The 27,031-nt window shown below is 40.0% G+C and overlaps 1 protein-coding gene across 1 annotated transcript; it reads right to left on the reverse strand.

Annotated features, from left to right (window-relative positions):
• Positions 1 to 49: 49 nt before the first annotated feature.
• On the reverse strand, positions 50 to 26,286 carry pard6a (par-6 family cell polarity regulator alpha). Its single transcript, XM_026927748.3, has 3 exons — positions 26,181 to 26,286; positions 21,753 to 21,975; positions 50 to 5,574 (listed from the first exon to the last, which is right to left on the reverse strand). The coding sequence occupies exons 1-3, from the start codon at positions 26,241 to 26,243 to the stop codon at positions 4,721 to 4,723; spliced, it is 1,140 nt and encodes a 379-aa protein (XP_026783549.1). The 5' UTR covers positions 26,244 to 26,286; the 3' UTR covers positions 50 to 4,720.
• Positions 26,287 to 27,031: the final 745 nt, after the last annotated feature.

The following is a 27,031-nucleotide window of genomic DNA, read 5'->3' on the forward strand; positions in this document are numbered from 1 at the left end:
AACTTCCATCACCTCACCAATAAAAGCTGACGGTTTCATTTCCCAAACAGACCCATTGCGAGTTTTTTGACACCCTTACAATTAATCTTTTGTGACCCCTGCCCTAGAGAATAACTGCATTGAGTCTCTTCCTGTAATGTTTAACAAGGTTGGAGAAACTTTTAGATGTATCCCGGTCCACTCTAGTACATGTTTAGGCTCCTTTGTATTCTTAGTTCTGTTCGTGTGCATTTTCCTCTTCAATTCAGACCACAGGTTATAACTACGTTTCAAAGCTAGAGACTATGTTCAACTCTTGTTGTGCTTTCTATTGCCTTGAACCTTCTGGCAACCAGGTTTTTGACTGAAATATATTGGTACTTGGAAGAATTTATGATGCCATCAATCGGTGAATAAAAGAGCCCCTGAACCACCAGCTGCAAAGCATCACTGATCCACTGCCATATTTTACAATGGGAATCAGGTGTTTTTTTTTTTTGTTTTTTGTTTTTTAAATACATCTAGTTGCTTTTTGTCACCAAACATGCTGATGGTGTGTATTGCCAAAAAAAAAGATTTTGGTTTCACATGACCTAAACACATGATGCCAGTTGTAGCTCTAATGACACATGGTGAAGTTCAGGTGCTCTCAGGAAGGGCTTCTTTCTTGCAGTGCTTCCAAACAACTTATTATGAATGTGGCATTTAACAGTTGACAACAGCAGGAATCAACTAATCTGTGTAATTCCAAAATTGTGATCTTTGGTCGCTTTTCTCTTTTTCTTTGTGCAGGGGGACAGTGTACTCACTGGTCCAATTTTTGGAAATTTTCAACCTGTTTCAGATACAAGAAATTTTATTATGGCCATAATTGTGCTTAATAGTATTTTTATCTGCTTATGTATTTTATATCCATTACCAGATAAACAACTAGAAAACAACCTCTCTTTCAAGTGTAAAGTTCTTTGGTTCTTCCCATGGTAATGGATGACAAAGAGATTTTCCCTGTGTACAACCTTATATTTATACTCCAGGGAAACCAGGTATAGCAACAACAGTGTTCCTGGGGACTTTTATTTAACCTTTTCATTAGGGATGTCAATAATTTGGTGCATATTTTGAGAGAAATACCATTCTTTCAAAAATTAGTTCATATATAAATAGATAATAGATATTTTCTATAATAAAATAAACATATCCAGGGTATAATTCTAATGCTACACAATGTCTTAGAGGAATTTGTCTTCTTCCACAGATTAACAGTAGAGGGGGCCATAGTGTTTCTTATTAAAATGGAAAGGTAGTGTAGAAAAATCAGGGTTTGTACACCTTTGTTGACTTCCCTTCTCTATTTTCCCTTGGAGACCATGGCCGCCATATTAAGGCCATTACAGTACTTTATTAGTTTAAGTAAGTTTGTTCGATGAGCCATCACTACAAGCTGTCCATAAGGAACTGAATCTGTTTTTTATTTTCAGAACATAAGCCATTTTGGTGTAATTCAAAAATATAACATTTGATTTGCTTCGATTTAGGTTTTATGTAGCAAGCTCTTAATAGCTACTCCTAATTTTATCAACAAAGTGAAGAATTGTATTCTGATTAAACAGTTTGGAGTCAATGAGAGCCTGAAGGCAAGGTGTGAAAAAGGCTCTGCTAACATTGAACACTTCCGCAGTTCTACCCACATATGATTAGGCATGTGTTAATATTCCGTTTCCATAACACTATAGCTACCTGCTGTTTTATTATCAGGTTCCTGGATATCATAATATTGTATATTAAAACATTACTACATGAAAAAAGTGTTTTCAAAACACAGATTCAGGAAAAATTTGTTCAAGTGCTTCCGGTAGGAACACTTCATGATTAATGCAGTGTATCATGTAACTGATGAAAAGTAGTCCTAAGTGTTGGGAAGTGAAGGGCTCTGAACTGGATATTTCTGGATATTCTGCTTCATTTGGTTTATTATTCCTGTTTTATATGTGTGCTGGGGGAGCTGGAAGAGGGCCACTTTTGGGTTTTAGTGTCAAAATGCTTTTTTTAGCTTTGTCAAATTGTTTTATTTATCAATTCATAGACAAACCTTGCAAATTGTGACTTAAATTAAGTAGGTTAATTTAAACAGGCATTTTTAAAAAACCCTAAACAAGACAGTAAACGTGCATTGTTTTGAATACTTTTATTTCCATAGAACAATTTAAAATTCGCATATTTGCATTCACAGTATGATACACCTCCACCCATCTGATTATAAAATCATAGATTTCTTCAGCTTTCCGTTTGCTTCCTCACACGCAAAAGAAATAGAAACGTCTTCTCCTGGATTCCAATATACATACAAAAGTACAAGAATAAGAAAAATACTTTCCATATTTTACACATATACTGTATATATACTGCTCTTTTAATAAAAAGGACTCCCAGTTTACAAAATTGTCCATTTTCTCATTGTATATATACACATACATTTACATACATAAAAAAATTAGGTTCATGGTACTTTTTCTTACGGTGGCTGTTATTCCAATTTGTGTGCCATTCATATCTTTAGATACTGATTAGCCAGAGATAGAGAGAGAGAGACAGAGAGAAATACGTGAATATCTTTTCATACTGCCCTTCAGAAATAATAACCAGTGCATTTGGACAATTCCTCCTAAAAATATATCCTCTTAAGTAACCTAATCACACTAGGATGACAAATCTCCACCTCCCAAAAATACCCTTCCAGCTGTCCAATCCCTTTTAAATGCCCTTTGCCTACGATTGTGTCCATCTTTTATTTCATGTTCACTCCAGCTGTCCCAGTGAGTCAGAGGTGTTAGATTTGCAGACGTTGTGTCTGGGTATGTCAAAACAAGCCCAGTTCTACAGCCTTTCTCAGCTTGAAGACCTGCTTAAATATACTATAATATGATAGAGTGGAAATAAATATGATGAGGTGGAAATAAAGAAGGCTCCAGTGATGAAACTACACCTGCCAGGAACACACCTATCCACAGGTTTCTAAACATTTTGGCATACTATGTGTTTTTGCTGGCCACGTTTCTTCTACTGTTTCGAAAAATAACTTTAAAAACACAGAAAGTTGGTGAAAAGTCAACAGTTTTGTTCCAGCTCCATTTTGTTGAGTTCCTCCTCCATTCTCCTTCATTGTCGGTATCCTATTTGTGATTTGGAAATGAGTTTCTTTCGCTTTACACACACACACACACTCACACATATCAGGAGCGGAATGTACGAACCAGCTCCCCAGTCAGGCTGAATTTTAGCCTTTACAAACATGAAAGGAATTTCCTTTTTTTTTTTTTTTTTTTTAAACACAAACACAGAGTACATCAGACAGCACGCAGACAGCTGGGTCCACTAGATGTCAAGGCCCCCTCTCTCTCTGAGGCACATCTCAGTGCGAGTAAAACATCTATTATTGATATATTTCTAGGGAGAGTGGATAACAACCCCAGGCGGGCGAATGTAGGCAGCCAGCTTCAAAAGCAGAGAGGCTACCCAACTCTGGGGCCAAGCAGCTATCCCTGGGATCATAACACTTTAAGCAGCTTGAGGTGAGACAGGTCTGGGGAGACAGACTGAGAGAGACAGTATCCGATACCTTCTGAAACACTTTGTGCGTTCTGAGAGAAATGAAACTAGACAGATCCTGAATTTTAGTGCATATAAACATAAACGTAGTTCAGTGAGAGCTATGTGAGAACTGACAGAGTGAATGAATGGAATCTGATAGCATGAGTTGATAGAGAGGGAACTTGGCTTTCAAATGTCATTAGGACTGGATTTGCCATTTCCTCATGTAAGATTATAGATCGTAGATTATTGTATTGTTCCTCTTCCTTTTTGCTGCAATTCATTAGCCAGTAGGCAACATTTGGTGTGTACTTAGCCATGAAATTTAAAACATAGGACAGATTTATAAGGCTGAATTACATCTAGCAGCAAAATTGACCCAACATTACACCATCAAAGGCAAGTTGTAGAAGAGATTGTATGGTGAAAGGCAGATAGCTAGTTACTGTAAAGTAGAAGCAAATACAAAAGCCACAGCTAGAATGTATACTATAAGTGATACTATAAAGATGACATGGTGTGTCCTAACAGAATTTCCTGGAGCCCAAATCACAGAAATCAGAGATGCATAACACATACATCATGGATCAGGACAGCTCTATTACATGTGCATTATTAAATTCTTCATCATTCTTACCAATGCTACTATGCCATTTTGACATGCAGGAAGCATCAGATAAACATTCCAGTGTCTCTGCAGAGTATATGTGGTGGAGAACACAGACTCCACCACTACTATAGTGCAGGTGGAGATCGGACTAGGCATCAAGGTGTCAACACCACCATGAAGAGAGTGTGTGTTTGTGTGCTAGTTTCTGCTCCTTCATCAGTTGTGGCACAATGTATGTACTCTATATGATATGAATGATCTTTTGTTCAGTTATTAGATAAAAATGGGTCCATAAGGCACTTCCATGAGGTGATGTGCACACATTTACTCTGGAGACGGTCCAGGCCGCATTTTCCCCTCACCATGCTCACATCCCCCCTTCAACTGGGGGGCGAGTTCTTAGGGAGATCAACATCAACTTGATGTTTTGTGTCAGTAGGTACAGTACCATAAAACATTTATCCTTCACTTTGTTCTAGTTGTGCATAAAAACTTTGTATGAGGATGTTCATATGATATGATAAGAAATATTTTTGAGGTGTTTCACAATGTGATGAAGTTGCCGTCCTCTCTCATGCTTTCTTGGCTGCTGCTTGTCTTATTGGGACTGCTGTTGTGCGAGCTCATAGAGCTGGTACTAGGCAATGAGACGCTCTGGGGGAGAGGCCTCTGCCCATAAGTAGCCAATGAAGAAACAATGCCATTTCCATTGGTCAGATGATGTGACGTATAAGCAGGCAGGTTATCACTCTCGATAATGAGGTCGGTTTCATCTTCATCGCTGTCCCCTTCCATCACACTGTTGCTGTTACTGTATTGGCTAACGGTTTGAGAGGCAGGACTAGGAATGGAGTCCTGGGAAAGCACGGATCCTCCTGAGCCGGCAGAGTTGTTGCCAGCTGAGGTTTTGCTCGATCTGTGTATCACGTTGTTGTGCTGATTGGCTGGCTTGACCGTCACAATCAGATTGTGGCTGTTGGCCACCATCATGTCTGTAACCTGGTCCAGTGACTTGCCAGCCACGTCAATGCCGTTAACTTCCAGTATCTCATCGTTGACCCCGAGCAAACCTGTGCTCTCAGCCAGGCCGCCCTTAACCAGACGCGAGATGAAGACACCAGGCACTTTCTCGACACCCTGTGGCGTGACACGAACGCTCACACCATCACGAATATAGAAGCCCAGAGGTTTGTGGGTGCCATGCTTATGCAGGCGCACACGGCGGTGTGTCTCAGGCAGGATGTCCACATCGATGATGGAAGAGATCTGGCGGAAGTCCTGTGGGAGGCTGATCAATAGACCTGATTTGCTCTTCTGCTGGGTGACACGCAGACCTGCCAGGCCTTTTTTTCTTCTCTGCAGAGAGTTCGTGCCAAAGACCACGGGCTCGTCCACATCTGTGGGTCAAGAAGAGAGAGAAATTGGTTATGCAGATGAAAAGAAAACATTACTTTCCTCCAAGCCTCAGTGTGAGTCAGGCACAGCATTCTAAGATGCTGCATCTGCACCAACTGGTCCAATTACTTTAGGCTACATGTGTATATGGAGAACACTTCTTATCTGTTCATCGTGACTAAGCAAAATCTATTATATTCAATTTTTTTTTCCTCAGAAAATGTCTACTAGAAACAGCAATGCTAGCATTACCTAAGATTAAGGGGAGCAACCAGGGCAAAGGAACACAATACATCATGATAATGGCAAGGCCGATGGATGGATGGATGGATGGATGGATGGATGGATGGATACATAGATGGATACAGGGATGGATGATTGGATGGATGGACAAAAAAAAGCCATCACAATAAATCTGTCTCAGTCACTTGTATATCTAATTAAAAACCGTGGTCAATGTGATTTAGAGCTGGCTGAACTCCAGGCCAATATGATGACTGTGGTATTAGACATATGAAAGCATCATTCTAGAGTAAAGTGATTAGTATAAGAGAATAATTTTGGTTAGTTTTGTGCTGTGGCAACATATTGTATCCGAATCCTTGGAGGAGACAGATAAAAAAAGACTTCTATGATTAATACAACCCACTTGAGAAGAAAAACAGGAAGTCATTTACACTTTCACTCAGAAGGGTGACTAAGTCAGCTGGCTATGTGTGTAGGTTTGCGTTTATTTTCAGCATGGTGGTCTAATAACAGAACAACAGAACATATAAAGAACTAATCAATACCTCCTGAATTGGAATTTAATCTTTTTGGTGTTACCAATATATTCCCATCTAGAAGAAATGTTAATTGTATGCATGTATATATACATTTTTTGAAGGTATAGCTCATCTAAATATAAACCAGGTTCAAATGGCTGCTTTCCTATTTGTCTCTATGAATATATTTATATGTGCACAAAGACTTTTTTCAGTCATGTGCACAGCTCTATAGGAACCTTAATCCAACAAATGAGTCTTTGAAACAGCTCAGCACTATTTTCAACTAATCAGCATAATCATATTCCACACTGGACAAAGACTGGGTCCTTCTAAACCTCACATGGGTATTTAGATTAATCAAGCTGTCAGACCACAAACCATGGAGGGGCCTAGGTTATTACATATCTAATTCATTAGCACGGTGCTCTTCACATGTAATCTGGTAAGTATGGGTTAAAGTAATGGGTAGACCGACTGAGTCACAGTCTGACCTTCGTGACCCTTGCTTTAATGAGAAGCAACATATGTCCCCACACAAGGGACACATATTGATCAATATATACCCAGGGTGATGCATCGATTGTAGCAGGGACAACGGGGAGTCTGAGTCTGAATGTGGACATACAAATAGGATATATCCCTATACAAGGACACTGGAAATTGGAACTGGTACACTCCTTCATTCCTGTTTCAATTCTAAATGAAAATGTGGAATTTTTCTTCCACTTCGAAATGAAAAATGAATGAATGCAACATGTACAAACATCCTCATATAAGGACATTACATTTTTGATGTCCTCATACATGGATGCATTTTTCCCACGGTCAGTCACTGCCCACACTTCAGCTCGGTATATTTCCTAAATAAAGACGTTGCTCAGTTTCCACAGTTATTAAGTGCTACTTATTACAAATATTAAAAAGAACTTTAAAATATACAAACACATGGTTTGGGCTTCAGGAGCATATATGTCTGCTAGATTGCTGTGTATTAGTGTGACTTGTTAGCCTGCACTTATATTGTATGCTCTGCACATATCAAGAGCCTTGGGCTGCCTGTCTCCCTCCATTAGAATGAGAGCGTGGACTCCTGCAGAGAGGAGAGCAGTGTGTGTTATTAAAGCTGCACGGGGCTGGAGGGAGGGAAGGAGGGGGTCTCGTCCGGCCAGACAGGGGGGTCACATAGTGGGGAGGTGAGCTGCCGTAGGGGACTGTAGGGAGTCCATGCGTCACCCAACTCTGCATGAGCTCCGAGAGGCGAATGCAGAATAAAAGCTCTTTTGTGCATTACTGGTGGTGTATAAGGTGAGGATAGTGTGTGGCTGTGGGTTTGACCGCACTGTCTTTTGTAAACAATATGCTAATTGAGGTAGTGACGTGATGTACCCCTGAAAGATCAGATGCTAATGCATAGAGCAGTTGTGCTCAAAGTGGGATCCGAGGACCCCCAGGGGTCTGCGAAGAATGGACAGGGAATCTAATTATTTTTTTACTTTAGTTACTTTGGTGGAAATCACAAGCCTATTTGACTGGAAATGATTTAATCAAAACCTCAATAACTCAAAAACAAGTTGACCTACAAATAATGTCAGCTTGGACCTATTGAGCTCTGTTGGAGAAAAGTTCAGGTATATAAAGCTCTATGGCTCTAATAAATAGACAAAATTTTACTGTACATATTTTAAATAATGTCCATAAAATAATTCTGTACAGAGGGTGTCTGTAGAATTTACTTTACAGTTAAATGGGTCCCTGGCTACAAAAATTTTGAGCACCCCTGGCTTAGAGTACTTAAAGCTGAAGAAGACACACACACACACACACACACACAATCAGTCTGCCTTTACTGGTGTCCTTAATGAGCCAGATACTCTCCACATCTCCTCTGCTGCTCTCATCAATCACTTCATCTGGACCTCATAATAATTACAGGACATTACAAATCAAGGAACCCACCACTCCAACAACCTAATACTATCAGAGAAGATACGAGCAGGCAGTAAGTCATTCAGAAGAGGTCAGGATGTTAGCTTCAATTCACAAACTGCCTCTAAAATACTCAGACGCTCATTCTGAATCACTAAATCTAACAACATTACTGGGCCTTTTATGAAATTACTCCTGTCTAGAGTGCCAGAGAACTTGCAATACCCCAGAACAGACCCAGACAAGCTTCTTATTTCTCTTTGTGTCTGTAAAATCTCACAAAAGTCTCTGTTCAAGAAACTGTATAGAAGACCAGCTCAGTTATTAACAAACACTCTGGCTGAAGATATGAAAGCTAAAAGTCTTAAAACAAGATTGCAAAGGTGCTTAGGGCAGGAGAATTTGAATTGTTAAAGCAATAAGAAAACAAAACTGGGTCAGTGACAAAACTGTAAAATTATCACTATTAAAGATCATCCATGATGCCAAAAATTGAGAGGAAAAAAAAGAGCAATATAAGCAATGAATGGCAGTCATGTGAAACCCGAGGGCACAGACAGTGCAGAGCTTTCTGAACAGTGCTCTCAGGATTAGAAAGTTATAGAAAGGCTTTCCTGACTTCCTCTCCTTTCTCTGGGACACTCGGGCACAATCAAACAGAAAGCCCATGCTAATGAAATATGTTTGGTGATATGAAGGCAGATCAAAACATAAGGCCTATTCTGGTCTTGAATGCCTTGTTCATAGCAATCTATAGTAGCAAGCTTGCTACTGAAAGAAAGAAATTCTAAGCTCAGACTTGAATTTGGGGATCCAGTGAATGGGTTGTGTATATTATTGTAGATATAGTATCGTATTGACTCAGGGGTTCCACCTCTGAGCAGTATGTTATGCTAGTGTAAGGTATTGATGAATGTTAACACCTCATACCTGTTACAGCAAGCGGGTGAGCTTTATTGACTCAGGAGCTATATGTCACATTGGAAAGTTATCGCAGAGTCATATATCACAGTGACTAAGAGGCCGATGGATTAAACGGGAGAAAAGTTGGACAGCCGTTTTGCTGCTATGATCCAGTGTCAGCTAAGACAATGTAGAAAATGAATATTAATATGTAAGTATGATTAAATTAGCAATCGTCTCAGGAAAAAAGTATAGTATACTGTGTTCTTGCTTATATTCATTGATTCATTCATTCGTCTTGATTAACAGGTTTATCCTAGTCAGGGAGGTGGTGGATCTGGAGCTTATCCCACGAACACAGAGCATGACACAGGACACCAGACCAGCTGCAGGGCAGCTCTTGCTTATATATGATGCTTATTGTTTGAGGCTCAACATCTACATAGTCCATGTCTAATGTCACTGAAATGCCATTTTCACTGTATGTAATGTGTGCTAAATAACTCCAGCTATAATTAAATGATGTGCTCCTTTCTGTTTTCGTCTTAACAATCACATGCTAATAGTCTACTGATGATAATAATGAAATCCCCCACGTCATAAAATTCTGCTATTAAAAGGAAACCTGCACCCTGGAACAGATTAAATATGTTTATAATCAAATATCTGCGGTGTGCTTAGTGATTCTGGCGCTAATTTGTATGTTGGTGCTGTATTTTTTTTATTCCTTTGAGAAATTAGCAGCTCTGACAACACTGGGGGACATTCCCAGCGCAGTTACAATGATGTTAAATAAATATTAATATAAATATCTAGCTAGTTAGCGATCAACGAGCATGACAGCATTGACGGTGACATTAGCATGGAGGTTGAAGCTTTACCATAAACTGTTAACAAAAGTGATAATAGACCAATGTGAAAATTCTGAGCTGAATTTTTTGAGTTTAAACATCCTTTTGGTCCATTTTCTTCTAAAATAAATCTTGGACACCACTGAAGATCACATGCTAGTTCTAAAGATTTATATGCTAGTTGTTCAGGGTGGATTTTCACACAGACAGTAACTGAGCTCAGAACTACCAACACTACCTGTCACATCACATCAGTAGTTATGCCACCTTATTTCAGGTTCTCATTAGCATTAAGTTGCCATTGTAACCATGATATTAACTGAATTTGCACTATTGGATAGGTCTAGACAGATTATAATGTGTACCATATGAATGATAAATGAAACACGAGAGACAATTAGTAATTAGTAGTACTCTTCCGTTGCTGTTTCACTTTGAACTTCACCTGCAGAACAAGAGTCTAGACAGGACAGGAATGACAGTATCCAATTATGACCCAGAGTCAGCCACTACAGTCAGAAAATCAGGATGCTGTGTATGTATGATTACATTAGATATCATCAAAGGAAAAATTAATTTGGACTGTCATACACAACGCCCTTCCTTGTGTCCGATAGGAAGTGTTTTGAAGGCAAACTTCATCTGGTCTGTGTCCTCTAGTCTGCAGTCCAGTCTCTGTAATGTGCTGCATTCTTCCAACTATAATCAAATGATATGGTAGTTATTGTGTTCCTCATAACTTAATTCGCTAATGAAATATACCCTTCATACATCTCTGCTAGTTGATTTTATCTTCTGCATTACACTGATACTGCTATATTGAATGCCATTTTGTCTGTAATGGGATATTTCTAGGCAATGGACTATCCAACACATATGAGAAGCTCATCTATGGGCCAACCTACATGAATGTCATTAATAACAGATGATTAACAATTATTAATCACTATTAATCCTAAAATACTGCCTTCTTTTTGAACCTGGTCTTAGCTTGGTCTGCAGAGCATGTGTTTAGTAGATGAGGTATTCCCTGTCCATCTGATGTGATCCTGGAGACCAGCATCAAGCACATTAATAATTACAGGGACGGTAATGTGTGATCCTGGAGATCAGCTGGATTGCTTCCACCGACCTGCTGTTAGTGCCGGCTATAATAGAGACATCCGATGCCGCTGGTAAGACGTTTCTGATAGCACTATGTCTCTCTGTCTCGCTGCTTCTAGCCTTGAATCACATTACACTTATGATCCAGGAGCCCACGCATAAAAGTGTTCTTGTATGTTGTCAAGATTTTAGTTTTTTTTAAGAGGAAACACATCTGACACCAGATATGTGGCGGCGTGGGAAATCCCCACAAAAGGTTGAAACCTTGACGTGTTCTTCTATATAGATATAATTCTGAAAACTACAGGCTTTCTTGAACGGAATTATGTTTTCCTTTTGCACGTATCTCAACCAGCATCATCCACATCAGAGGTAAAAGTCACAGCATGTAAACATGAGCCTCCATGTTATCTCTATACTCGACTGTTCTCTGTTAGAGCTACCATCAGTGCCAGAATAATCTGTCCTTTTGGCTTAATTTTCCATATTTTTATTAGGTTATTCAAACATTTTTAAACTTTCTCCGCTGTCATCCGTACGGAGAGTATAAGTGCTCTTCTTTGTTTTGATGACGATGTGATGATGAAGGAGCATTTCAGACATTCGGGATCGGATTACAAATTGAATTGATTAGGTTCATGTTCATTTTGCTAATGGCATATGGCTGTCCAACAACGTGATCAAAGTGTGACATTTATTCACTGTGTAAGTAAATCACACTTAGCTAGCAAGGTTTTAGACATCATTAGGCAGACTGACTGTTTTTTACAGCCATCTTTGTTTAACTGGCTCCTTAAACAACATGCAGGAGGACAGCTTAGAAAGAATATTAAAAGAAAGTAAATAAAAATTTATATAAATAAAAAGTGGGGCATGTTATAGGAAAAGAAAAATCCAATTTTGGCCAAAACCTGGGTTGGCCAATATATTTGCCAGAATTCAGTTATAGCAACATTTGATGGGGTTTCCCAGGCCACCACACACATAGATCATTTAGGTGTTATATTGACATTGTTGTGCCCTGAGATGGATTAGCACCCTGTCCAGGGTGTCTCCCTCCTTGTGCCCTGAGTTCCCTGGAATAGGCTTCAGGCTCTCCTGTGACCCTGTGTAGGATAAGCAGTTTGAAAAATGGATGGATGGATGGATGGATGAACATTCTTATCAAACTCAACTGAAATTATTCGAACTATTTTAGCAGAAGGAAGTAACAGTTATATAATCTCAGTTTTCTGTTACGCCATACAGCAATTACATTAATGACCTGTTTTCCATGCTCATTTCTTAGAAATTGCTCTGCTGTAGGTTACCGTCTTTGTCGGGGTGTGGCAGTTTACAGTATGCCAGGCACACACACGCACACTCCTTCATGTGTCTGGTCCTGAGTGCATGACCTCACTCTGTGTTACGGCCATCTGGAGACTGGTGCTTGGCCATATGGCCACTAAGGCATCCCCCTCTCACGCCAACCCTCCCAAGTCTCATATGTAAGAGAAGTGTTCAAATATCAGCAGTGCACAAAAAACACATTTGGCTTTGCATAAGTTAATTAAAGATGACCAGATAAACTGCAGGCCAACAGTGTGTGTGTGTGTGTGTGTGTGTGTGTGTCTGTGTGTGTGTGTGTGTATCTATAAACAAGTCTGTGGGGAACAGACAAGTAAGGCTTTGTTTGGGATTAACATAAGGCTAATGAGGGCCAGTTCTGAGGGCCTGGAATTGAGACATGTGCAAAAACACGCTCCCTCCTGATAATCACCTTAACCTTGTATATTTCTGCTTTATATTAGTAAAGAGCTAGATGAAGCCTGAACCTTCATTACACACTACTTTATGTCAGTACTTCCTACTTCATAAAATACAGACTCATTGTTGATATTTTTACTGTTTCAAAGAGCACAGATAAGCACGAACAATATAATGGACATGCACAAATGAAACAAACTTCCTCTGTGACAGGTCTTCTTCCTCCACTGAGGTTAAACAGGTAAAGCTGAGTTTCTCCTTTCCTACTTCTCATTCTTTCTGTCCTGCCCCAACCATTCGGAGCAGAGTTTCAGGATGGATCACAGTGGCATTGATTTATAGCCCATAGTGGCAGTCCTGATCTTGGACTGAATATCCCTATGACCATGAATACGCACTTGTCATAGTGTAAAGAGAGCGTGACTTATCCAGAAACAGCTCCCAGCAGGTAAATGTATAGAGTATGAATCCTCCTCTTAATCCACACATGGACAGCTGCCAAGCGGAGCAAGCATTCTTCTCATTTTCAGCATACAGTGAAGTCCACACCCTGACATTGTGAAACAGCATGTCTGTTTCCACTATTCGTCCACTGCACTGTCCTCACATTCAAATTCACTGCCTACGCTGTATTCCAGATTTAGGTATGAAGAGGAAGGAGGGGAGAAATGGACAGAAACTGGAGATTCAACTGCAGAGAGCTGGGCATAATCACACCAGCTTCCTTATTTCCCTAAAGATTCCCCAGACCTCATTCAGAAAAAGCCCGGAATCTGAAGAAAAATGTGCGTCACACTGAGGAGTGATGTGTGCGCAGGCCTTGCGGTCTAAAATCCAATCTAAAATTAGCCTGAACCAGTTTATCCAGGAGAGGTTTCAAAATGGTAATGGCAGGAACCCAGGCTCCAAGCCTCCTCTCATCTGTTTCACTCTTTCTCTGTCATATCATAGTTTTTTCATGCTACCCTCTCATACTTTTACCTAAACAGCGGTTTGTATTTGCATGGTTGTCATGGCGATCCACGCTCAGATCCATGCACCTGTACAGCAGGCAGACCGGTCACCTTACATACCCTTTCTGCTCACTGACTGGCTAGCTTATTGTTTTGGGAGTTCAGTGGCTTATACCCTGCAAACATGGAGCTTCTTACAGCTAGCAGGAGAGGCATCTGAGGACACAGACATATTGGCAAATGTGGAAGAGGAGCAAACGTATTCCATCACTAAGATATCAGGTTAGCTGAGAAAAAAATGGAGTCTGCAGGGTAGCAGAGCTGTGGAACATGCAGTCTGCGCTCTCATGTGCCAGGTGCTCTGTCTGATCGTCTGACATGGCACGAATACAGAAGAGAGAGAGAGAGAGAGAGAGAGAGAGGGGGAGACTGAGCTAGCCAAGAACATACACCTGCACAACAGATGCTGTGCTGTGCCACGCTTTCTCTCTCATTCCACACCTTTCTGGTCTAAATGTTTCTTTTTCTCCTTTCCTGTACTTTCTCCCTTCCTCTCTGTTGTGTGGCATTTTTAGCAGTGTGTCAGTGTCTACTTTATGATCCCCATGTCCCTTTAACCTTCCCTGCAATACTGGGGTTAATCTAGTTTAACACTAATCTAGATTTTCGGCCTGATTTTGCTATCACAGACAAAAATCGCACATCGTAGACCAATTCTTTGTTTGCGAGTTCAGATTGGTGGTGTTAGGACCCATAATGTGATGTAAGCAAACAGCCGACAATAAAGTTGTGTTTGAAAGTGTTTTTTTTTTTTTTTTTTAAAGCTCACCGTCGCTGCTATGACTCTCATCTAAAAGCCACCAGTTGGATGACAGCATACGATGATGTGAAACTCGAAGTGAAATGTTTATGTTTGAGCAAGCGATCACTTAAAATATGGACTTGCTCACATGAATTACCAGCCTACATGCTCACTTTGGTATTCCATGTTGTCCTCTTTACCTGGCCATGAACTCCTTTTCTTCTCCTTTTAAAATGTGTATTCTCTAGGCATAACATTGCTACTCTCATACCAAGGGCTTGGTTTCTGTTTATGTGACCCCATTTTCTGCATGAGTCCAGATCGCACTGACTGATGATGCAAACAGAGCTGTCTTTTATCACAGGTCTATCATTAGAGCATCTTCACTGTATAATATGACACGAAAAGCACAGTCTGTTATAGATTTGAAGATTATTACTTGTCACACTTTACTGTATGAGATCATCTCGTTCAGTGTGACAAGAAGCTTAAAAGTCTGCTGAAATCTCACAGTCTAAAACAGACTTTGTTTCTGTTCCAGATTCAACATGCTCAAATATCACCCTTATCTACATACAAATATCACCCTTATCATGCTGCAGGAATGTGGATAGCTATAATCATTAAGCATTAAGTCTGAACATCTTGGTGATCACAGAATCCATATCACTACAACAATCCTAAAACTACATAAAATATTTTCATATGTGAAAACAAAAGTAATAAAAATTAAAACAATAACAGATAACCCAAAAACAAAACTGAAATATATAAAAAGTTTAATTTTCCTTCTTGCTGTTCCATGCAACATTTGCATTACGAGTTCAGTGAGCAAAATGGCAGCAGGATGGAAGAGAACAAATGCGCTGTTGGAATATTTTGAATTCTATTCTCCATTACCTTCCTGGATTCTAATAATAACCTATTAGAAGCACAGCAGTCACTCTAAGGTTTAACACGAGAACTACAATTATTGAAAAGTAAAATAAGATACATTTTAATAAGCTAAAAAATATAGAAACTAACCAAACTGTATGAAGCCTTACTATGACAGAGTGGTTATAAATGTACAGATTTGTATTTGTATTGTTATGTTGTGGCCACAAGATATGGCCACAGATTGTGTTGTGGGAACATCATACTTACTACACAGCCTCCAGTTAATGATTTGGAAGGAACAGGCTAAAAATACTATTCGCTTTGAGAATAAGAGCTAATGGTATATTCATGTCACAATGCCACTGATTTCAGTATGTCTTTATGCATCATTCCAGTAGTTGAACTAAAGTGTAATATTATCAATCTTTCCATGCCCCAACCATTTCCATGCCCCAGTGGTCTAATACAATTGATTTCTCTGTGTCTCACTCATTCAGCAGTACAATATTTGCCACGAGGTAAGTACTTTGTGGCCATGAAATAAATCTCTACAAACTTAACTTGTGGCCTCAATACATTAATTTTGGCCACACCTTATTAAAAAATAATCACCATGTCACCTCAGCAGCTCTGAAAAACTGTAATCTAAATACCTGATTTAAAAAAAAGTGCTGAATGAATCAAAAATCAAATCAAATGAAAAAAAAAACCTTGAAATACAATTATACTGCTATGGACGTACAGCTGTACCCTCAAAATGCGTGCACGTGCACACACACACACACACACACACACACACAACATATCTGCAGCCTCCCTGTCTCACCCAAATACATTTCCAGTGGCGTGTATTTCTGTAGATAAATTATGCCTAATTGTTGTAGTTTTAAATGTACGTTATATAATTCTGTACTGTAAAATTCTACTACTACTGACCGGATTTAACAATTTAACAACTGACTTCCATTAGAAGTGAATTTCAGTAAACAAGTTTTTTCAGAACATGGAAATGTGTCAAACTTCTTGTCTGTGGTAACAATACACATGCTACAGATATAGTAGAAAATCATTAGGGTAAAAAAATGTTAGAAATCCCCTTAAGGAAATTCTTTCTCTGGTACATTTACAGAAAAATCACATTTGTGTACTATTGGCTACTATTTCACGACTGTCATGTATTTCACACACACACACACACACACACACACACACACACACACACACAGTTACCATTATGAATGTACTGATGGCGTCACTCTGTCTCTTACACTCACATTCTAGGAACCTGTGTACACCCAGTTTCCATGCAATACTATTTATTTGCGCAGTTTAAGCAGTAATGTGTATGAGGGCAGCTCGACGAAATGGCTTCAGCTCATCACAATTATTCCCCTTCCTCCTATGAGCGTTATGCTCAAATGCTCCCTAACAACACCAGAAAAATATGCAGTGATGTGATTTCTCATATACCATTAATGTATAAGGATGACACAGACCCGAGTTTAGCCTTGGGCTTGGCCACAATGGATGATCAATGCAGTCACTGTAATTTAGCACAACACTAATTTTAGCATGTATATGAGAAACAGAACTTTATAGCACATCTCTTAATTTGCCTCTAGCGTAGATGCCTCTGTGCCCTGCTGCTCCCCGTCTGCCATGAGAATACCATTATGCACCGCCCGCAATTGTCTCACCACTATGCGGGATGAGCTCACACTAAAAGCACCATCAATCTCCTCTCAGTTTCACTTAGGCAAATATCTCTAATGTCCCTACCGAGAGAGGGAGTGAAAGTGGGTGTGGAATAAATAATCAGGGATTACTGATGATCTCGACAGTACAGCCGCCACATCATATCAGTAATATGTCACTCTGCTTGTAATCTGGAATGATAATGATATCGTGTAAGTCAGTTAGTACCACTTTCTGGCTGGTTCTCTGCAATATTTTTGTTGACAGCACTGCTGATAAAAGTTGGTGGCTGACAAGTATTTTTAGAAAAATCCTATAAGGGTATCATGTGACTGATTATTTGGTCTGGACATATTCAATTCAGTGACAATAGACATTGTCGCAAAGCAGCTTTACAGAAATCCGATGTAGAATTAGATCTCTAATTAGCAAGCCAGACACAGGACTGGGGTTATTCAATACACGTCTGAGTACAAGTCATTCAGCTATTAATATTTACAATAATTCCTCTGGCAGATATTTGTGTCCAAAATGACAAGTGAGAATACAAGAATATAGGTATAAAACCGTTCGATGAATAGATAAATGATGGAAGTGCTTGAAGATTAAGCTTCCAACAACTGACCAGAAACAAGTGCCAGACAATGCGAAAACCACAACTAATCCATTGGCTGCTCACACAAAGTAATCCAAGTGACCACAAGCATAAGGGTTAACACAAGGCCTGATGTGAAATAAGTGTTACATAACAGGAGAGTCGCAGCTAATCACATTCAATTCAATCACAGAAAAAGGCATTAACACGTAAACGCAAGCTCCAAATAATCACTGTAGTTTAATATTACCTGTAAATCAAGTTTGCACCTCTATTCAAAGGCAGACATTTCCTGGCATCATAAACATGTACTTTTTAAAAAGCACATTCTTCAGAACTTGTCTGGCCAGTCTGCAATTCCTGTTATGTTTCCTTTGTGATCTTCCACACTTTGACAACACCTACTACCGTATACACCTATAAATCACCATTTAGACCAGCACAACACAGAGTTGCTATTTCCGTAAGTGACCCACACACACCACACACTCAGTGACGGAGAATGCAGTACAACTGATGACTCTTGTAACGTCCTGCCATTCATCATCACCTGGTGTGGCAGGTAGTGATTGAAAAAAATCCATTACCCAAATGATTACTCTTTTGCCACGAGTATGAAAAGATGATAACCGTACGGTGTGTGCATGTGTGATATAAATATTCTACAACACTTCTTTATCAAATGGAAGCTATATATCCTTGTGTGTGTGCGTTCACAATTACCATATTAACTCAGAAAAAAATCAACACACTAGAGCACAGAGAATTAAGATCGACTCAGCAGCATGCTAAATAACAACTTGTGCTAGTGTAGCAAAAAAAGATATAAAAATGTCCAATGCAGCAAAAACAGTGTAATGTTATCTCATGGAGGAGATAAAAGTGTAATCAGCCAATGACTGTGCGCCATGCAGGGCCTGGCTGCTGCAACAAGGCCTTTCCGGAAATGTTTTATTTAATAAAACCCAGCTTTATTAAAAAGATTCAGACTGAAACCAGTTAACAAAACTGAAAGACAGTGAGAGAGAGAGAGAAAGACAAGGAGCTGCTATTCCATATTCCATGATGGACAGATCTAATCCAAGCTGCCTTATTCTCCTTTGGTTATACACTCATGAGTCTTGATTTCAGCATTCACACACTCACACACACACAACTCATACCACTTTCAAAATGGACAAATAATAACAAATGCTAATACTAGCTAAAACAATGCATATTTAAATTTTTATGGTGTGTGTGTGGTAGACAACTCAGTACACAAGTGATGAGGGGGTGTTTAATTGCCATGTTTAATCGCTTCATCCACAGTTGAATTGAAAATGTTCTTTTCTGAGTCAGCATGAACAGGTGGGCCTTGGGTGCTAAAATAAACAAGGACGCTAATGAATAACCCTCTGTGCATGCATAACGAGTTCTATTCATGAGTTAAATTATGTTTATACCTAATTACATAGATATGCCTATATCCCCTCTCTTCCTTCTCTCTCACATACAGACAAGTGTCAAACTAAGGGAACAATATATGTCTTAGTAAGGAGTTGGGTGACAGGCCACCAGAATAGCTTCAGTGTGGCATGGCACAGATTCTACTGAGTACAGATCTGATGACTATGAAGACCATAGCATGCGATTTACAACATTTTCACACTCATCAAACCATTCAGTCAGCCCTCGTGCCTTGTGGGTGGGGGTGTTGTCACCCTCGAAGAGACTAATTGACTGTTCCATCAGGACTGAAATGTTTCATCACCGGGTAAAGGTGATCACTCAGAATAACTAACAAAACAGACAAGCAGACCAAAAACACAACAGCAAAATGCCTCACATTACACCTGTCTGTACATATAGGAAGTGAAATTTACATGCTTATGTAATCTCTGAGAGAGGCAGCTTTCCATTAACTATATTTGTTGCCCTCTGAGTCAAATTCACCTACCCAGAACTGCAATCAACAACTGAGACCAAAACAAAGCACCGCACCTTGCTTGGGCTTCACCCTTCCTTTCATTTACTGCTACAATCCAGATGGTTGTGCTGAGTTCATCCGTGTGTGTGTGCATGTGTGTGTTTCGTCGTGTTGAGAGCCAGGCCATAATGCTGAAGCAGCGATAACCTTTCACTCAGAACAGTTAGTAGGACTCTCACAGTCTAGCTCTATGTCCCTCAGTGACACAAACACACACACAAAACATTGATCTTCAGCTTCCACTAAACACAGTCTAATAAGGCGCTAGAAATAACAAAGCCTCTCTTGGTCATGGTCCGTCAAACACACTGTGAAATGTAATGAGGGGACTGAGACGACAGAGCCAGACTCTATGTTCAGCTCTACACACTGAATCGTGTTCTCTTAAAAGTCCCTCATTGATAGTAAACAGCCACAAAGTCACTAAAGAGATCATCACCACAGTAACTGAGCCACTGAGGCATTACAGCTCTGTAACGTATATAAACGAGAAACTGTCACAGGGGGCATAATTGTGAAATCATTTTTTTGTTTTTGGGTAAAGTTTGTAAAGATTATTGGGGAGAATGTTTATGAGATACTCCCATTATCATAGAGGATAGTCCTTGTATACTCTGAGTGCTTTTGTACTTTCACAAAGCTTTTTACAGCTCCAACAGAAAAGCATTCGCCCTATCATTGAGCAATCAAAAGTTCAAATCCTGACAATGCCACAGCGATTCATGGCCAGGAGCCCAAGAAAGCATAATCCACCCAGCAATATGTCTCCCCGTCAATCAGAGCAACGTTAGCTAATTGTGGGCATCTGCAAGCTCCTGTATGCCGAAGAGGACAGTTAGAGCTTTCATCTGTGTGTATTCAGCTGCCCTGTGACACAGCATGATGGGCTAGCTTGGCTTCAAGTGTCTCGGAGGAAGCTGTCATGTGATAGGGGAGAGCTAGCTAGTGGGTGGGAATTGGTGATGACTAAATTGGAAGGTAAAATGGGGTTTTAAATTGTTTTACAGAAACATTAAACTGAGGAGGAAGACCGGACATTAGCAATGTGATTTCAGGACTGTTATGCCGCAGATTGAAGTTTGATCAGAATCACTGACTGTGACCTCAGCAGTAATGGAAAAATGGGGGTGAAAGAAAGAGAGAGAGAGAGAGAGAGAGAGAGAGAGATGAGCACTCTGTGTTCTTGTTCCCCTCTGTACAGCTATCAGCATTCCTCTGATCTGGCCCAGAGCCAAACTTATTGCTGAGACGGGTCTGACTGGCACAAACTACCTCTGATCCAACGCAATCCCCATTCCCCCCTCACTCTCCAAAACAACACCATCATCATTCTAGCTTACAACAGCACGATGAGACCCAGTGATGAGTGCTAATGATATACTGAGTTAGAGAATGAATAACTTACCATTTCATTCTCTCTCCGTCTTAGCCAAGACTAAGCCTTACATGTGACTTATTTAAACTTTGTCCATCAGTCTTCACCATCCAACATGTTACTTCAGCACAGTCAAGGGTACTTTTTTTTTTAAAACACCATTTTCTCCCAATTGGGTCATTTGCCCACTATTTACTACCCACTAGCTAGCTCTCCCCATCGCACTGCAACTACCATCCATGTTAGTATGTGCTTCCTCTAAGACACATGAAGCCAGCCACCACATCTTCTCAAACTGCTGCTCATGCTGTCCCAGAACACACATGAAGGAAAGCGCTATCTACCTTCTTCTACATACATGAGCTCATAGACAACCAAGATAAATTAATTTCGCTGTCATTGACAGAGGAGAGGGTAATGACATCCCTCCCACACAGAGAGCACAATCAATTTCGCTCTCTTGGTCTCCAAGCCGTGGATGCCTGTGGCATAAATTTACTTAAATGCGTCTTTCACAGTAATAGACCCTTAGTGCTATCCTCAGTCGCCACAAAACGCAAAACAGTGGAGTAAAATTTGCCCTGCGTTCCCTAAGTCCACCCCACAGCTCCTTACCTCTCCTCTGGATGATAATCCTCAGCAGAGGATTGGCAGAAGACAGCGCTTTGTGGAAGTTGTCATCATTGTTGATGGGAAGCAGGTCTCCGTGGACATCAGCGTAGCCCAGTAGCACATCAACGCCTGGAATGTGGTGCACCTTCTGCAGCAGCCGGTAAAACTCCTGGAAGCTGACGGTGCCGTTCCTCTGTAGCGCAAATCGCCGGTATTCTGCTTCAAACTACAGCAAGAAACAACAAATGATGGAAATCTGTCAGACGTCAGAATCAAGAACCAGGACACCAGCCAAGAGCCAGGTTGTAGAAGTATAGGAAATTTATTAAGTGTGCACAAAAAATGAAGTAAACTAAAGGAAGTGATATGTAGTAATGATCTGTTCATTGATTTTTTCTATGTCTCTGGAGTGTTTTTGGTGTCTGGTCTGGTTTGGTCTGGTCTGGTGTGGTCTCTAAAAACACACAGCCTTAAATACAAACACAATAAGATAGACCAAATAAGATAGGAGGGCACGTTCTTAGTACTTCTTCACACAACAAGGTCATAATACATATTCTCAGAATAACATGTTTACATGTCACATGAGTTACAATATCTCCTGGGCAATTGCAGGGAATAATTATTCTAATATGTTTCTCTGTACTGAAGAATAAACAGAAAACCAGGTTACTCAAAGCTCACTTATAATGAAACTCTAAGGACAGGTTTTGGAGCGTCTGTAAAATTGTATATGAGAAATGTTTCTTCAGTCAAAAGTATCTGTAAAGCTCTAAATCTGTCCTTTTGGAAACAGGACTACTTTTACAAAGAGAGAATTTGTAATTATATAGTATGTTCTTGAAGTATAGTATGAAGGAAGGTTGAAAAACACTGGAATATTCCTTTAATGCAAAACAATCATGTGCTTTCTGAAAACTGACTGATAGAATCTTTCTGAAATGTGATTTATTCAGAAGATGAGTCTTTCTGGACTCTTATAAGTCAGTGAATCTGAATCGTTATCTTCTTTAAGACAGCCTGAGATTCTGAAATTGAGGCCACAAATACAGAAAATACACACGCATACACACACACACACACACACACAGAGCAGCTCTCTTCAATAACAATATGAAGGCCACCTGCACCCTCCTATCTCACTGATGTGCACTTACAGGAGCCACTGAAGTGACCGATGAATGGGAAAGGAATGAAGTAGGGTCAGTCCAGTTCTGGTATAGATAAAGATAGAGATGGACATCAAAACACACACACACATACACACATACACACACACTGAGCTGAGGGAATTCATCTGAGGAGTTCCTCTCCCTGGCAAACAGTGTTTTATGGGGAGTAAACCAACAGAACTTCCACACACACACACACAAAGGTATGAGGATGTTTTAAGCAGAAAGGCAGCATGATGATGATACTGAAAGTTATTAACATGGTTTCAAGTATTCTTCAGAAAATTCATTCACTAAGTGCAGCCATGCTTAACAGATACTGTGATGGCTACTAGCGCAGGGGAGGTGGGGGGTTTACAGAAACCAAGCGCTTCCCTTTTTGCTGACATTATCAGGTACACAAATACTTTGATTACGACTTTCATTGTGTACTGTATCTTTGACTAATTTATTTCAGACTTGTATGGCTTAAAAAACCTACCACATACATATTCATTCCTGGTCATATATTCATATTAATTTATTTAACATTGAACTCTTTCATGTTTAAATTATTTAAAACATATCCAGCGTCTTTAGATGTTTTTTTATTACTAAAAACTGCATGTTGTATGAATTTTGACTCTTTCTATATATCACTTTGTTTAAAAATACAGGAATACCATGAGAAAAAAGGACAAAACTTTTTTTTACTACTGGAAAAAATCTTCAAATCTGTTTATAAACAGAAAATGTTCAAATTGTTAAAGAAAATGTTATTTTTGAACAAATATAGCAATATTCTTGATATGTACCATTTTTCTGCCATTTAGAATTGTTTGATAAATGCAGCTGATCTTCAGTTTTAAAAAGCTAAAGCGTCCACTGGAGTCTGGGACAAAAACATTTGTAATTTAGTTTGGGATTTTGTGTAGAAATTTGTAAAGATAGACCACAAACATCAGGATAATGATTTAGGTTACATTTCAGTAATGGGCTCAAGTCATTTGGGGGTGAGTTATATCTTAGATTTTCTTATAATCAGCCATAATTTGACTGTCCATAAGTATGGACACTTAAAGGGATATACTTTAACACGCTACCCTGTTAAAGTACTGTATAGTTTATAGCGTTCAGAAACATCCAGAGGCCTTATACCTGGCAAAAACATGCAGAGTATGCAAAGGTTTCTCTAATCTCTAATACGCTAATGCTATTTCGTCAGAGCCACACACTGGTGGTGTTGCTAATACTAAAATGCTAATCAACTGTGAACCACATGACTAAATCCATGCCAGGATCAGTCTCATACTGCACTCCATTAAAAAGTCTCTTAGCAGCAGCACCTATAGAGGTTCATAAGAAGCTTTTTAAAAAATCTTTCTGTGATGAGATCCTAAATAAAGACCCTGCCATGACTCACGAGAGGAAGAAGGGAGAGCTGTCAGTGTGATATCGCACCCAAGCTGACACAAATTGATTTAACATTTAACATGGAGTTTGACTCACTAAAGATCTGCACATGAAATCATCTAAAGTTTGATCTCCCTGGAAATTCTTTCCTCATGAGTGAGCGAAGGAGGGCGGGAGAGTTTGAAGGTGAGAGAATGGTAAGCAATACTACTCCATTTCTTTGCGCTTGTTCATCTGGTATGTGAGGCAGAGTACGATCCAAGCGTATAACTCAAGCGCTCTTGACCACAGACCAACCACAGCTCTTTGACCATGAGAAAGTCCACTTCTACAGTCCTATGAAAAGCACGACCATTAGCTGAGGCAACACCACAAGCCCGTTTACTCCCTTCAGCTGTCTCCACATCCGACTTCCATTCCTTGCTTAATTGAAGTGGTCTCGGACCAAATGGAGCCTCTAAATTCAAAAGACGCTCACTAGAAAAGTCTTTTTTTCTATTGCTATAATTAGCTTTTACGCATTACCACAGCATACTCGTCTAACCTTCCTTCAATATTGAGAGTAATACAACTACTGCAGATCTGCTTTCCCTGAAATACACACACTAACCACAACACAAACACTGCAGAAACCATGACGAAGTGTGTGTGTGTGTGTGTGTGCGTGTGTGTTTTTGGGGGGGATGGTTGGTAAAGCAATGTGTGATGCCAGAAGTGAAACATAATTTTCCAAAATAAAATATTCATAGTCAACTGACCATCTTGTTTTCCTTTTTTATATATATATGTATCATTACCACTTCTTAAGTGTTATCGACAATCAAGGGTTCAAGGGTTCGAGGTTCTTTATTTGTCACATACATTACATACATGTGATGTATTAATATAGTGAAATGTTCTTCCTTAGTGCCTCGTCCCACAGAGCAACTGTGATACATAACATAACAGAATGTAATAGAACAGAATGTAATAAAAGTCGAATATGCTAAAAGAATATAATGAATAAAATAGAAAAATAAAATAGAATAGACTCGATTTGACAAAATATAGATGTTATATGTAAAAAAAAAAAAAAAAAAAGTAGAAAGTGTTTAGCAGCTTGAAAAGAGGAATCTTAGTTCAATCACCAACAGTTCCGACATTTAAAAGAAAGTTTAAAGAATTATATACCGCTGATATTAGGGAAAGCTATGATTTTAAGTTCATCATAAACACAAACAGAAACAACCACCTATGAGAACTCAGAGCTAAAGATCTTGAGTAATAATAATAAATAAACAAACAAACAAACAAGTTATACATATTCCAGTCATCAGAGCAGAAGCGTGCGTAAGACAGATGGGTAACTATTTTTACTGCCTCAGTGCTGTGTGTTATTGAAGGTCCAGCTCCTGATCATGCGTCTACAGGAGATCCCTCACACTGCACCACCACAGTGTGCTGCATCTGTACTCAGCCAAACCGGTGTTTCCAGACTGGGCGTTTACACGCACATCATTTCTTACATTCTGTTACTGAAATGGCTCTGGCTAGGGAGATATATAGTATGCTTGAACCACTCAATTCAATCTGGTAGCCTTTGCAGAAGATCCTTTGTCAGAATAAACCAGACATGGTCGTCTCACACATCTCAGAGTCGACACACACCATCGCAATCAGCACCATCAGCGTTTCTTTCTTATCCTGGACTGACTACTACACTACTACTATAACCCAGCTGCACCTCTGGATCATCTGGGAAAACCACCGCAGCAGCAGCAACATCTGCAGCAACCTCATCATCATCATCATCAGCATCAGCAGCATCTTCCAGTGGTTCAGTGTGCACATATTTCTGTGCAAAGTGCACTCATCAGATATGACTTACTTTGCTCTTCACCTCGACCACACTGTCCGTGTTTTTCTGCGGCGTCCTCTGATTCCTCGACATGTTTAATCCCGCGAGTAGCCTCAGCGTCCACGGCTTGGGCTGAATCGACAAGCCACTGACTCAGCTGCCTGTAAGGCGCATTAGCTCGCGCGAGCCCGAACAACGACGCAGATCCGTCACTCCGCAACACTGCCGGAGAAAAACACAGGCTCGCGCGTTAGAGCGTCGGCGAAAGGGCGGGGCTACGTGCCTTCAACAACAATGACGTCAGACGGCCACGCCGTTCTTACGCAGGCGAAAGGGAGAAGCTGCCTCAGTGAAATACTGGCCGGTTTTTTGCCGTTCCTATGGAAACCAGTAGGCGGGGCAAAGTCTGTTTTTTCACTCGCGCCGCCGTCACCTCAAATATGTCACTAGCTATTTATAAAGAACAATCGCCAGCATACACTGGGAAAAGTGATGAACATTCAAATCAAAGGCACGCTGCGGAAAAATGTGGCGTTTTAAGGAAAGGGAGGATCCTTATCTCTGTGCCAAGGCTGCTGCTAAATCTATTTCTATCCCCATAGATTATAAAGGGAAACATATTTACAGCTCGGCTCAGGCCAGAACAACTGTAAGAAGATGTTTTAACCACAGGACACTGTTAAGTGATCACCCTGACAGGGTTTTTATTGACCTGTCTATATACACTGACCGTCCACTTTATTAGGAACACATGTACACCTGCACATTCATGCAGTTATCTAATCAGCCAATCACGTGGCAGCAGCGCAATGCAAATCATCCAGAAACAGGGCAAGAGCTTCAGGTAATGTTCACATCAAACATCAGAACATCATCATCTC

The sequence above is a fragment of the Pangasianodon hypophthalmus genome, chromosome 6 (assembly GCF_027358585.1).
Source record: "Pangasianodon hypophthalmus isolate fPanHyp1 chromosome 6, fPanHyp1.pri, whole genome shotgun sequence".
Classification (NCBI taxonomy): Eukaryota; Metazoa; Chordata; class Actinopteri; order Siluriformes; family Pangasiidae; genus Pangasianodon; species Pangasianodon hypophthalmus.

Coding starts and splice junctions, on each gene's coding strand:
- pard6a (XM_026927748.3), bottom strand. CDS start 26,243: ATGTCGAGGAATCAGAGGACGCCGCAGAAAAACACGGACAGTGTGGTC. Junction 21,976..26,180: donor TGGTCGAGGTGAAGAGCAAA/GTAAGTCATATC, acceptor TTCTTGCTGTAG/TTTGAAGCAGAATACCGGCG. Junction 5,575..21,752: donor GATTATCATCCAGAGGAGAG/GTAAGGAGCTGT, acceptor CTTGACCCACAG/ATGTGGACGAGCCCGTGGTC.